This window comes from Benincasa hispida, chromosome 1 (genome assembly GCF_027475165.1).
Source record: "Benincasa hispida cultivar pf3 chromosome 1, pf3_genome.v1.1, whole genome shotgun sequence".
Lineage (NCBI taxonomy): Eukaryota > Viridiplantae > Streptophyta > Magnoliopsida > Cucurbitales > Cucurbitaceae > Benincasa > Benincasa hispida.
In genome coordinates this window covers 14,995,239-15,009,471 of record NC_143478.1, presented here as the reverse complement: position 1 = coordinate 15,009,471, position 14,233 = coordinate 14,995,239, and the positions used below count along the sequence as shown (strand labels likewise).

Here is a 14,233-nt window from a genome sequence, read left to right as displayed (position 1 = left end):
CACGCTTAACGACTAAAGTCCTTTGAAGATACAAGCATTCTGAAGACTGAAGTTCTTTGAAGATGCAAGCATTCTAAAGACTGAAGTCCTTTGAAGATGCAAACATTCTGAAGACTGAAGTCTTTTGAAGATACAAGCATTCTGAAGACGCTTGAAGACTAAAGTCCTTTGAAGATGCAAGTATTCTGACCACGCTTAAACACTGAAGTCCTTTGAAGATACAAGCATTCTGACCACGCTTGAAGACTGAAGTCCTTTGAAGATACAAGTGTTCTTCCAGGACTCGAAGCTCAAGAACATCCACACGCACTACTTCTATACATTAAGTGTACGTATTCAACCGAGAGAGAATCAAAGGATCAAGTACTAGAGATCGAACCCAATCACATCAAATCAACACAAACTCATGTTCAACTCCACGAAACAAGTTTCTCCAGAAGCCTCGTCTGAGTACTGATCGTCCAAGAAGATCAACAAGCCCAAAGATCGATAATCCAAGAAGATCAACAAGTTCAAAGGCCGATCATCCAAGAAGATCATCAAGCCAAAGGTCGATCATTCAAGAAGATCAACAAGCTCGAAGGCCGATCATCCAAGAAGATCATCAAGCCCGAAGGCCGATCGTCGAAAAAGATCAACAAGCCCAAAGACCGATCATCCAAGAATATCAACAAGGCCGAAGGCCGATCATAAGAAGATCAACCAGCTTAAAGACTATAGTTTATTTTGAAAGCATCAAAATATTATGTATTAGAGATTACACTCACTTTCTACAAAAATTAATACAAATACAAAGTTCAAGTTCCACGAAATAAATTTCTTTTGAAATCTCGTGTGAACAAACTCCAATGAAAAGAAGACAGTGTATGTTTAATTACATTTTAAAAAATGAAGCTGTAGACAAATTAATCTAGTCATAATTTTTGTCTCTAATAGCATAAGAAAATAATACAGTTCGAAATGTACATGGAGTTTTATATTTCTATAACCATTTTCATTATGATATTGTGGTTAGTTTTTATATAAAAAAAATATTTTCAACTTAAAAAATAATATTATAAAAGTAATGGTCCCTAAACATCAATGAAAACAACTATTTAGTCCCTAAAATTTAGTTTCTATATAACAATTTAATACATATTCAAATTTGTAATAATTTGATCTTTAAACATTAGTAATTATCAATTTAATTCTCATACTTAATATTTGTAACAAGTCTAGTCTCAATTGTGAAAAAACTAATATTATTTTATAAAACATCTTACATATATAGATATTTTTAAAAAAATATATGTGTAGATTGATAAAATTGATTAAAGGTCAGATTTGTTTATAAAATAAATGGTTACATAGTTAAAATTGACAACTAAATTTATAAACTATTAGGTGAGTGATTAAACAAATTTAAAAGTAGTGACCAAAATTTATTGTAGGAAATAATTTTAAAGTTGTGAAAGAAACACCTGAACTGAAAAGGACAATAAATCTACGGCGTGGTACGGAATACCACACCGTTCTTATCAATAAGAGAGCGGCACGCGTTCCTGATTTTCCGTTATCGAAATTACCGTCTGCTGCCCGCTTTTCCGTTTTACAGTCTCCTCAATTATTGGGTTACACTTTTTTGTTTTTTGTTTTTCTTTTTTCTTTTTTTTTTTTTGGTTCCTTTTAACACTATTTCTCACTTTATACTTTATAGTGACTAAACTTTGAAATATGCTTTTTTTTAAGCTAAATTTTCAAATACTTATGCCGTTAGTTTTCAATTATTATTATTTTCTTTTTATTTTATTTTTGTGCTAACTACATATCTTTACTTTGTTGAGGTGAACCCATCAAAAGTTATAATAAATAAATAAAAAGTAGTTGGTCAGTGCTTCATCAACATGGAGAATTATCAAACGAGTATATTTCAAAATTTATATATTAGAAATATAATTAAAAATTTTAGTAGACTAACAGGTTGAGATAAGGAGTTGACTATTATAGTCTAAGGTTATTATGATTAGGTTATAATAGTTTATTTTCTGGTGTATATTATTTTAGTTTGGATTATAATAGTATATGTTTGAAGTGTAAATTATTTTAATATGAAAAGAAAATTGTAAACATATAGTAAAGAATAAAATAAATGATGTAAAAAAGATGTAGCAAATAGTAAATCTTATACGACTCTAAGAGTGACTATCAACTTTTCCCCGTACTTGATTTCAATAATCAAATTAAGGGTGGGGATGGGAAAGGTTCCCCTATTTTAATCCACATCCCCACAAAAAGAATTCCCCTTTAGTTTTTTTTTTTAAATTTATTTATTGTTTAATAAAATTTTTTTATGTTATACTCAATGATATACATATTTTAGAATTTTCTATATTAAATTGTACTTTCCAATATATTTCTATTCAAATGAAACTTTACAAATTTTTAAAAACAAAAAACTAAAGACGAAATTATTGTCAAATGGGATCTAAGTGATTTCAAATAATGTTTTTAAATTCCTAACTTAAATGGTCACCACTTTTGAAGATTCAATAGTATGATATAAAGATAAATTACTTATTTAAGGTGTCATATTCTAAATTTTTATTCACAAATCATAATAATAATAATAATAAAAAGTCTATATTAGTACATTTTAACCTTATTTTCAATTTAAGATCACTTCACAAATGTCCCCAAAACAGATAAATTTTCTAATAATCAATACACAACATTAATAACAATAAAATTATGAATGCAATAATTGAAAATTGGAGCTTCATAGTATTTGAGTTTTGTATATATCAATTCCCAAACTACTTTATAATATTCCAAAAAGAAATTTCAAAGCCCAGAAAGAGAGTAAAAAAGATGTGGTCATAAAAACTCTGGCCAGCCATTGCATTAGTAATTAACAGAAAGGTTTGAGAGAGTTCATACAACTCTTTCACTTATACTGCTTTTATATCATCCGCTGCTTCTAATTTACACTGCCAAAACCCTCTATACAATTTATAAAAAAAGAAAAAAAAAAGAAACCAAGAAAACCAAGAAAAAGGGAAGAAAAAGAGGTTCACCATATTATAAACTCTGCTTTTCTTTTCTTTTTTTCTCTTTAATTAGTACAAAATTTTTCATTCTAGTTCCGTAGCTGGCCTGTTTTCTACGCAGCTGGTAATCCATGGATGTCCTGATTCCGCCAAACCAAACAAAAAGAATTACAAAACAGAAGAAGAAAAAAGAATGCTATACAAATGAAATCAAACTAAATTAAGCCATGGATTTGTTTGTAGTACGTTTGAAGTGTATACATTGCTAAGATCTCAAAGATTCAGGAAATTTAGAGAAATTAATTTCAGTTTTAGGGCACAATTAGGCGTTTCGTGTTTCTGTAAGAGATTTAAATTTGTCGACATGAAGAAGAATGATCTTCCACAAAAGATCGACAACAGACCGTCAGAAAGAAATAATAAGAGCTAATTAATTTCAGGAAAATTATTAGAAACTTACTGAGGACTTGTTCCGCGGAGATTCTTCTGGAAACGTCTTTACAGAGCATTTTACGGAGCAAGTCTTTTGCCGGTGGAGATACAGAATGGAAAACTCTAGACGGAAATCTCAAATTAGCTCGTAACACCGCATGAAAGATCTCAACAACCGATTCACCATGAAACGGCGGAAAACCTGCTAACATAACGTACAAAACGACGCCGGCGCTCCACACATCAACCTTTTCGCCGTATTTTTTTCCGGCTAGAACTTCCGGCGCTACGTAGTACGGCGTTCCGACGACGCCGCTCATCGACTCTTCTCCGTGCTTGAACATCTCCGCCGATCCGAAATCCGCTAGTTTCACCGAATCCCACTCGTCGAATAAAATATTGTCGGGTTTAATATCGCGATGCGCAACGCCGTGACGGTGACAATGAGCCACCGCGTGCATCAGTTGCGACATAATCGTAGCCGCCTCGACTTCGGAAAAAACCCGGAGCGTTATTCGTCGGTGGAGATCGGAAGAGGAACAGAGATCGAGAACCATATGGAGGTGAGATTCGTCTTCGTAGAGATTATGCAACGCGAGAATGTGAGGGTGAGGGTAAAGAAGATGAATAATCTTCGTCTCGTTAACGAGACATTCCGCGTCGAGAGAATCACCGGCCGAGATCCGACGCTTGTCGATGATTTTAACGGCGTAGATTCCACCAGAAGATCTAGAAGTACATCGGAAAACGGTACCGAATCTTCCCCGGCCAATCTCTTCGATTACTTGATAGTCTCTCTTGAATCCGTCGCTCATTACTCTGTTTTTTGTTTCTTTTCTTTTTGTTTTCTCCCTCTCTGTTTTTGATTTATGACAGTGAATTATGCGAAACCTAATTAGAAAGCGTTTGGTTGGGTATTTATACGGAAGCAAGTAAAACGTGAAGTGAGAAGGAATACATTTTTTTCGGAATGTTAAAAGGGTATATTCTTTTTTGTAACTGCCCAATGAGAGACCGCCACGTTGTTCAATCACAAAACCCGTACTTGTAGATACTATTAGCTGTTGAATAGGAAACAGACTTCTAGATGCTCCAAATTACGACATTACTCTCCCTTTCTATTTTCCGTTGGCCTTACCGTGTCCTTCAAGGATACTTTGTTCCGAACGAGGGGAAAAAGAAACGATTTTAAATTCTATTTTAAATCCCTCACTTTCATTCCTTTTTTTTTTTTTTTTAATTTTAAAATCTTACAATTCAGTGTAGATATTTTAAATAAAAGTTGTTTCCTTCTACTCATTATTTTCAGTCTAGATATTTGACAATTTGAATACTTTTAAGTTTTGAGATTAAAATGAATATGAATTATTCAAAAGTGAAAAAGGAAAATACACCTCAAATTTATATCTAAAGAAAATATTATTTATTTATATTTCCCTTAGAAAAAAAAAATGTGAAGTATAGGTGAATATATAAACTTTTTCTTCTAATATAATTTTTACCATAACCTTTTAATTTACAAATATATACAATTTTTAACTTTCAAGAGTGCTTAAGTATTGGAAATAACACATCAACTAATAACAGCAACTCTCTTATTCAACCCACAAAGATCATTCAACTTTCACTAAACTCACGTACTTGTTACAAAGGCACATCCTACCATATTTTCAAAACACATCATTAATGTAAAATAAAAACAAAGTTGCTATTATATGTTTAATTAATACACAATGTCAACCATACAAATATCACTAACTCTATCAAAATATCATAATAATAATACATATAAGGACAAAGTCACCCAAATATTGGGTAATTATTTTTATTAGTATAAATAGTAATAGGACGAGAATCAAACCTTCAACCTATAAAAAAATATGTCAATGATTGTTAAATTAAGTTCGTTTTGATTAATGTCAACAAAATAAAATTAATAAAATCACAAGCTGATGGAAAAGAGACACATTTTGGGGCCATTTGAGGGGTCCAAGTTGAGAAGATATATCATATGGGTGACTTAGATGTCACCGTTTGGGCCACCAACATCCCAATTACCCACATTTGATCCTCATATCCCCACAGTGCTAGGTTTTGCCAACCGATATCGCAACTCATCTTCCCATACATCACTCGTCTTCCCACCCTTTGCCTGACATTTTGGTTCTCTCATTTCTCTCTCCTCAAATATTTTTCAGCATTGGTTCTTCCATGGAGAAGAGTTTCATTTCTCTAATCTGATGCATGATCAGTGGGTGTTTGATTTCGAGTTTGGTGGGAGGAGGTCGTTCTCTTATTCTCAGATTTGTTGATTCTTTCGTTCTTTCTTTTTCTCACCCTTTGAAATCGCTTCAATTTCTCGTCGTTGGTTCTTCCATGTTTGAATCAGTTTCATACGTATCTTATGATTTCTTATGAAATTTATTCATATGACACTGAGATCGAGAAAGAGTGAGAGAGAGCGAGAAAGAGAGAATTGGGTTGAGAGAGAGCGAGAAAGAAAGAATTGGGCCGAGAGAGAGAGCGAGAGAGAGGGTGAAATTCCCAAAAATAAATTAATGGGAGACTGGTTCTTTTTTCATCATTGTTCTCATTAAATTGATGTAATGTTGAACTACTTCTATTGCTCTCCATTATTACGATGGATGAACTCTCCAAATATCAGAATTCTCTACATCTTATATCATTTTAGTGCTTCAAACAGTTCCTACATGACATCATTTTTATGAACACACATCATCATAAAAAGTGGTGGACTGATTCCGGACGACACGTCGTTTCGAAGTTCTTGATGAAAACGTTGTCGTTTACTGAACAGGGAGAAACTGCATTTTGAAGCAAAATAAGAACGCGTGTTGGTCATGCCGGTGAATCCGCGTTCCACCATCAACGTGTTACCCTCTTTCAGTAAACGCGCTACATTGCAATTTACAATTTACATCTCCCGTAATTAATAAAATCTAAATAATATTAATTCTATTACTCTATTTATTGCAAAATATCTTTTCAATTTAATTCCTCATCACTCCCCCCTCCACATTTCCTCTCACCAGTCACCATCGGTTAAATGCTAACCCGATTATTGTATTGAATTCTTCTCTTTTTAATTTTCGTAGTCTTCGAGTCAACTAATATGCATTTCGACTGATTTTCATAGAATAAATTATCCAATCTTACAATATTTGAATATAAAAAAAACTTAGATCCAACTAGGTGGTCATATCATAAATTGTACTCAAGACCAGTTAGTCATTTATCAAGAGAATATTTTCTTATGTATTAGGCCAACTTAGGATGGTTGTTTTTAATATCTTAATATTTGGTGTGTTTCATTTCACTTAAAGAGTTTAATTTTAAAAATAAATATGCTTAAAAAAAATTCTTGAAAATAAGTCATTTTAAAAAAAATTGAAATGTTTGAAATACTCTAAAAGTATATTATAAAAATGATTTTTAAAAAAAGTTTCTAATGAATCCAAACAGACCCATTGTATTGCTTGTTTACAATATGTGAAAGGGTGGAATCTAAATTTTACCTCAAAATCTATATTAATTTTGGCAAAATATTGTATTGTTGAATTAAGTTATACCAATTTAGATTATATATATGTGTGTGTATTATTTTTTGGAAAGAAAAGAATCATATATTATTAAGAAGCCAAGATTAATTGGCAGAAATTTCCTTGACAACTAAAAGCAATAGCCAAGAAGGAAAAGTATCAACTCATATAGAGGAAAATTATAGCTTAGGGCACAAGAAGCCAATGAATGAGCTAACTTGATACAAGAGAGATTCACACAATTAAGAAAAACCAACAGCAACCTTAGAAGAATTGAGAAACAAAAAGAAAATTTGAGATTTTATTAGCAACCTAGTCTTCAAAAGTTGAAATGTTCAATTCTTATAATAAATACTACGTACGAAAACCAAATTTCTTTATTACATTGGCACAATAAAATAATTTTAAAGCAGCATTAAATGTTTCCACCCAAAAGATACTTTAAAAACGTTGGTAATTCAATCCAACGCTATCAAAATTTTGAAGAAAAATTATCATTGAACCCACTCTGGTTACCATTATCAGTTTATTTTAAATATTAGATCTTCAAAATATGTGTTTGGCCCTTTAAATTTTTAAAATGTATTTTTTAGTCTCAAGTTTTTAAAAATGAGTGTATTTTATTTTTAAATTTTCAAAATATACCTTTTTATTTCTTTCATTTTAAAAAAATCTCTTTTTAATCTTCAGATTTTTCAAAATAGATTGAAGAGCTCTCTCAAATAAAAGTTTTTTATTTTTTTATTATTATTTTAAATTTTTTTTAAAAATAATTTTAAACAGTGACATCTTCTTTTAAAATTTATTTTTATAATTTAAAATACCATATAATTATTTAAAATTATAATAGATATTTTAAGTCTATTCTTCAAAACTTGGTGTAAATACTATTTTGATTCTTGAATTTTAAGTTAAGTTTATTTTGGTCCCTAAACTTTAAAATATCTATTTTAGCTCTTAAATTTTTAAAATATGTCCATTCTAGTCCTTGTTGTTAATTTTCTTTTAGTTCATTAGCAAAGACTAAAGACATTTTAAAATTTTAGGGACCAAAATAGATATTTTAAAAGTTCAAGAACTGAAATAGAACAAATTTGAAAGTTCAAGAACCAAAATAGAATTTAAACCTAAAAACTTTAAAACAAAAGTGGTGCATTCTTAAAAATTCAAGAACGGACCAGATAAATCTAAAAAATTCAGAGATCAAATCTAATTATTATTCAAACCCGTATTAAAGTAAGGATAGCCACCAAATCTAAATTATGATTATGATTATGATTATTATTATTAATTGAGGAAATCTAAGTTAATTATTATTCTCCATGAGCCAAGTATTTTTCCATATAATAAGCCAAGACTTCCCAGAAGGAAACCAAATGATTCGGGTCGGTCAACCGGAAGAGCATTCAAAGTTTCAAGAAAATCAATATATATTCTTTTTCATACTAGTTTATATCTTTATATATCTCTCTCTGTAATCCATCCTTCTAAGTTCTATCGCTTTCACTCCATTTATTTCCCTTATTCTTTCAATCTTTGTCATTCTGGTGTGGACCTGTAGTGCACAAGATTTGATAATTGGCCATAATCCAATTAAACAAAAGGGTACGTATTAGCATTTACATTTATTGCACATGCATACCTAAAAGATTGATAACTTACCTGACCGCATTTCAGCCGTAGCCCAAGATTTTTCCTTCATTTTCTCCCCATCGCCTTGAAAAAGATAGCCCACAACAAAAGCCTTATGGGTCCATATGATTCTCTGAAACGAGAGGCTGCTGTCTCTTCTTTCTTAGAATTGGCTTTTGGAGAAACCAAAAGGCTACCCTAATTTCTATGGTAACTTCCTTATTTCATAGACTGATACTACTGGGAGAAGGTTGACATGAGGTTCATGACAATGCCAAATTGGAAGCTATTTCTTTGTTTGTTTGTATTTCTGGGTCTTTCTTTCGTTTCTTCATAGGGCCCCATTTGACAGATTTTTGCTTTTTCTTGCTTCACAGTAATGTATCAGAAAACTTATTTGATAAGGTCCTGTAATCGATAAGTGGTTGTTCTCCTTTGCTCTAAATGCTTTCCTTATTATCATTAATTTCTTATCCGTCCTTTGCCTTCCTTGTTATCAATTTAATTCATCAGCTTATTCTATTTTATTTTTAAAAAAAAAAAAATTGACGTGACATTTATCTCTAAATTTATAAGATGAGAGAGATTTACTTGAGTAGGAGAACTGAGAAACCAACAGCTATGGAGTCACATCCCATCGATGGAGCAAGTTTATGGACCTTTGCTTATCACAACTGGAAAAAATTACACCTTGTGACATGGATTCCTTCAATTGATCAGATAAAATAACAAGTAAAATTTTGTGCAAGTGGAATATAAGGAGGAACTCCTCTGACCTCTCACAACTTCGCGCAGTTCTGAATTCTTTACAGTTTAAACCAAACAATTATGTCTAGAAATTCAGCTGGAGACTTTAGAGAAGAGAAGACTAGGTGGTTGGTCATGTTATGAATCGAGCAAGTAGTTTAAGTTTACAACATCACCTTAGACGCATCATGGCAATAGGAGGCTCAAGTTAGATTGCAGTGCAGGCTGCAGTGGCTATCAAAGTCAATAGCCCTGATCAGCCTTTGATTCAGATATATATGGAAACGATTTTAGTTTCAGGGATAAATAAGCAAAGTAATCTTCCAGTAGAATAGATCTCTAAGAATTCCAAGTGTAGAGCTCAGTTTGCACGGGTCTCTAAGAACTTCAAGATCCATCTCAGTTGGGTCAGTTGCCTGGATCTCTTAACGGATTCCCTCTAATTCCCTTCAAAACCTATCCTTTGATGTTGCATACAGTATCTTGGAGCAGATCCTGGATAATTATGGAGACTTACAAAATGAGTTACTTGTAACAAGCCGTAAGAACTGGAGCCAGTGGAGTAGATCATTGATGTAGGGAATAGTAGGGCAATTTTGTAATGTCTTTTAGTTCGCTGTACTCATCCTCCATATTTTGTGAAGATTGAATAAAGATTTCTTTTGAGTTCTTTGATAGAGTTTTAGGCTCAATTAATCATCTTGAGCATGAGTATTTCAAACAGTTGCATGCCATTACTTCTTTTCCTATGCCTACATAACTAGAATGACAATATCAAACGTTGAGAATGTGTTCAGAAAATAGAAGAAATCAAGTATGAAGACTACAGACTGAATGAGTCCCCCAGGCTCTCCCAGAGAATAGAATGGCAAAGACTGGCAAGTAATTGCCAGCGCTTTGTAGAACCAGACTGTAGCTCAAAAATATTGGAATAAGGATAGTTATGAATCAACGCCTTGATATGGATGTTAGGTACTAAAGCAAAGCAGATTTTGAGAACTGAAACAAATGATTGTGCTATTACAACCAACCGGGCAACTTAGTTGAAACGAATTGACAACCAACTGGCACTGATCTCAGATAGATATAAAATCACCCTTTGTATAAATTTCCAAAATCCCTGTTGTTCAAGGCAGAATGGCACAGATTAAGCTAGATTGTACAACAAGACAACAATTTCATGAACCAATATCAGAAAGAAAGTCGATCATACATTAGAAATGTGACAGGTCCCAAAAATTTCTATCGTTCATTCATATCATAAGCCATTTGTGCTCTTAATTCATGCTAGCTAATCTAGAAATAGCACCTGATGTGCACATTGAACACATAAAAAAAGGTGTTTGATATAATGAAATGGTTAAGAAACGTGAAACGAAACCTGAATCTGAGCAGATACAGTAATGAAACTCCAAGAAGTGAATACACTACTTGTTTAATACAAACAGTAAGGGGTTGAAAACTAACATAAAAGAATTGGAAGAAAACTAAACTATTAAGTCAAATTACTGACCCAACCAGGAAAAAGCTGTTTGAATGAATTAAAATAACTAAGAGGCAATGAAAAAGATTTTGCTCTTTTGGCAGCTCTCAGGTCACAAGATCGAAGTCATAAACAGCAAATCTAAAAGACTACAATCATTCTCAGCAGTTCTCAGGTATGTGCTTTTGCTATTCTCAGCAACTCGCATCCCAGATGAAGCATTAGTCTGAACTTTAGCCTAATGGCCCAAAATATTAGTTTCCCACAAATTGTAGCCGTGGCTCTGACAGCTAATTAATGACTAAAAGATTAAAATTTCATTCTCACATCTGCAGTCACAGTACATGAAGAACAAACTCCTGGTCTTTAAAATATAAGGCAAATGAAACATTACGAGGCAGCATAATTGTATTTCCTATTCCTCAAATTAATATCGCCTATGAAGTATTTCATCTTCGATCGAATCTACTTTTCCATTTTTTTTTTCATTTTTCATTTTCCTTTTCTGGCTGCATTTGCTTTGACCAACAGCATGATAACAAGAAAACCAAAATCATTATTCATTACGCAACTTCAATAATGCACTAAAGAATAGATTGTGTAGGGAGAGATCTATGATATAAGTGAGGATCTTTATTGGTATAGGACTTTTTGGGTGCAACAAAAAGTAAAGTCATGAGGGGTTATGGTTCAAAATGGACAATACCATTGTAAATATATATGAGGGTTGGTTATTCTTATGAATTGGTATCAAAGCCATGGTATGGAACCTAACTGGGTGTCAGAGAAATCTCGAGGTCCGAACAAAATTGGTGACCCTCGTAGTCATACGAAATTGTGGTATGTGAATGAATCCCTAGATCGAACAAAGGGTGCTCTATCAGATCAGCTAGATCGAAAGTGTTAGTGTTGTGCACGCTTTCTATTCACAAAGCAACAAACTACACCTCCACAAGAAAACATGCAAAGCACAATCCCAGAGTACTGCAAACCAGAAGGCCTACCTCCCCTGTGCAAAGGGGCAGGAGATTTTATTTCTTTTCAAAGCTAATTGGAATACAAGGTTCAATCACTCTAAAAAACTCTCTAATTATCCTCACATATATTCTGTAAAAAAAACAGCTTTTATATTGTTTGAAGTAACTTTAGGAGAAAGAAATTTAGGGGTATTGTTGGTTTCAACGTAATGGCTAATTAGCCAAATTTCACCAATAGAAAGATGGAGAGTAACCCTATCAGATCCTTAGACTGACAGGAGAAATATATCTTTACTCGAGGAGTGGGGATTAAGAGTGCAATGTGATTTGTGGTCGTGCTCTTTTTGGATGTTGCCTGGGCATGAAGAGCAAGTTCTTGCATTAACAGCTTATGTCTAAATTGGACAACATCAACAATATCATCCCATTGTAAGGCTAAAGTCATTTGTAAGGATCCAATGTCCTGCTCATGATGCAATCTAGTATAGTATGAAAATAGAAGAAATGTTTTAAGCACATTCGGTATCGATCTAGCTATACGAAAGAAAACACAATAATATATTCTTCAAGCATCACTATTAAAAAGTGAAATCCAATTGATTCGAAATGAAAAGCTAAGAGAAGGTTGGGTTCACTAACAGAACTGGAAATCGAACGATGATCAAAAGCCGGGCCTCCGAGTAGCTCCAGTATAAAGAACATTGGGTAAAACTTCTCGTAATCAACGAAAAATGTTTGCAACAAGGGAGATCAAGTACTCAAAGAAAGAAATCCAGATTATACAAAAGTATATAGGCGGGCGACAGAAAGGAATCCAAATAAACAACAAAATTATATAGGGTTAACAAAGTTAGATATAGAAGAAACGAATCAGTGATCGATCAAAGCATGTGGAATCTTACGTACCCCTCGAAAAACCGTTGCTGCTGAAAATGCTCAAGGCTGGAGATACTGGTAGTTAAGGACTACGCATAACAGAGAGAGAGAGGATGAAGCCCAAGCAAAACCAATGGATCAGGAAAAAAAAAAAGCTTGGAAAAAGGGAAAGCCACGTTGGAATATACAACTTTTAATTCGCTTTTTTATTCTTTCAAAATTCTCTGGTTCATGATAACAAAGCGAGAACGCGATGACTTGGCCAATACATTTTCTTTTTCTATTTTTAATCAATCCTCATTATTATTTATTTATACATTTTAGTGTGGGTGAAAACTTTAAATAAATGAAAAAACCAAGTTGTTTGAGAATCCTACATTGCTAGTTTTGTAACTTGGAGTCTCCTTTATAAACCTCCATCTTTAGTTATGGATTTAGACCCTAATACGTATTCATGTTTTAGAGGAGTGAGGAGATAGGCAAATGTGGGTTTGATGGACATCCCACGCATGCACTACTGTTCATCTGGGCGTGTGTGTGTGAAATTATTTCCCTCTTTCCTCTTATTTTACGTTTCCCGAGCAATTCCAATTTTTGAAGGGTATGAGTTTTTCGATCGGTTCCAGTGCATCATTGAGTCAAATTTATTTTTCTAACTTGTTTTATTCTGGGGACGTCGTGGCCATGGTTGAACTACTTGCATAAGGGGCAGAGCCGCGAAAAGTCTTAAAGAGAGCGAGCTCTATGACTCAGCCTGTAACTAGTTTTTGTTTTGCAGGTCAATTTTTTACGTTAGACATCATTCGTTCGCAATTGTTTTCTGTTCATCGGAAGTAGCTATTCCAAAAACTTTAAGACGTTCCATCTACTACTACTATGATGGCCCTGTCAACTCAAAACGACATTATGTCCTCCGACTTCAATCGTCCATTCCGATTCGAAGGAGCGAACTTCAAAAGGTAGAAGTAGGAGATGCTGTTCTTCCTCACAGTCAAGAAAGTTGTTGATATCTGTACTACGGAGAAGCCAAATATCCCTAAAGAAGTTTCAACTGAACAACAGATCAAGGATGCAACTAATAGGGAAGAAAAGGATTTCTTATGCAAAAAAATCATATTAAATGGTTTGACTAATGATCTGTATGATTACTATGCACGATGAATGCAACAAAAGAAGTATGGGATGCCCTGCAGAAAAAGTACGATATCGAGGAGGTTGATTTGAAAAAGTATGTCGTCAGCTATTACTTGAAGTACTGATAACTTGTAGAAATACAAGTTATTGTCTCTCAAAAATTGGAACAATTGGGGTTTTTAATGATAAAATCTCATCATTCTTAGAGAAAACGCATGGAATTACCCAAACACTACCAAACTCATACAAAAGAGTGTTTATTACTGAAAAGTTACGTCACTAACGCATAATATTGCAAGATTTCAACAAAGATTCTAAGTGTCGCAGGCAACGTCAACGCATAGGCATGTGTCGGAGGGGTTT

At 33.2% G+C, this 14,233-nt stretch overlaps 1 protein-coding gene and 1 long non-coding RNA gene across 4 annotated transcripts; both read right to left on the bottom strand.

The window, feature by feature from the left end:
• Positions 1-2,853: 2,853 nt before the first annotated feature.
• On the bottom strand, positions 2,854-4,402 carry LOC120087180 (phosphoenolpyruvate carboxylase kinase 1-like). Its single transcript, XM_039044088.2, has 2 exons — positions 3,490-4,402; positions 2,854-3,169 (listed from the first exon to the last, which is right to left on the bottom strand). The coding sequence occupies exons 1-2, from the start codon at positions 4,274-4,276 to the stop codon at positions 3,114-3,116; spliced, it is 843 nt and encodes a 280-aa protein (XP_038900016.1). The 5' UTR covers positions 4,277-4,402; the 3' UTR covers positions 2,854-3,113.
• Positions 4,403-8,255: 3,853 nt separating this feature from the next.
• On the bottom strand, positions 8,256-12,980 carry LOC120071067 (uncharacterized). Of its 3 annotated transcripts, none has more exons than XR_016527742.1 (4): positions 12,767-12,979; positions 9,245-10,520; positions 8,684-9,142; positions 8,256-8,576 (listed from the first exon to the last, which is right to left on the bottom strand). It is a non-coding gene; the product is annotated as an uncharacterized LOC120071067 (long non-coding RNA). The 3 variants fall into 3 exon arrangements; XR_016527741.1 differs by having other exon boundaries at positions 8,684-9,138; XR_016527740.1 differs by having other exon boundaries at positions 8,684-10,520; positions 12,767-12,980.
• Positions 12,981-14,233: the final 1,253 nt, after the last annotated feature.

Coding starts and splice junctions, on each gene's coding strand:
- LOC120087180 (XM_039044088.2), bottom strand. CDS start 4,276: ATGAGCGACGGATTCAAGAGAGACTATCAAGTAATCGAAGAGATTGGC. Junction 3,170..3,489: donor CTCCGCGGAACAAGTCCTCA/GTAAGTTTCTAA, acceptor TGGCGGAATCAG/GACATCCATGGATTACCAGC.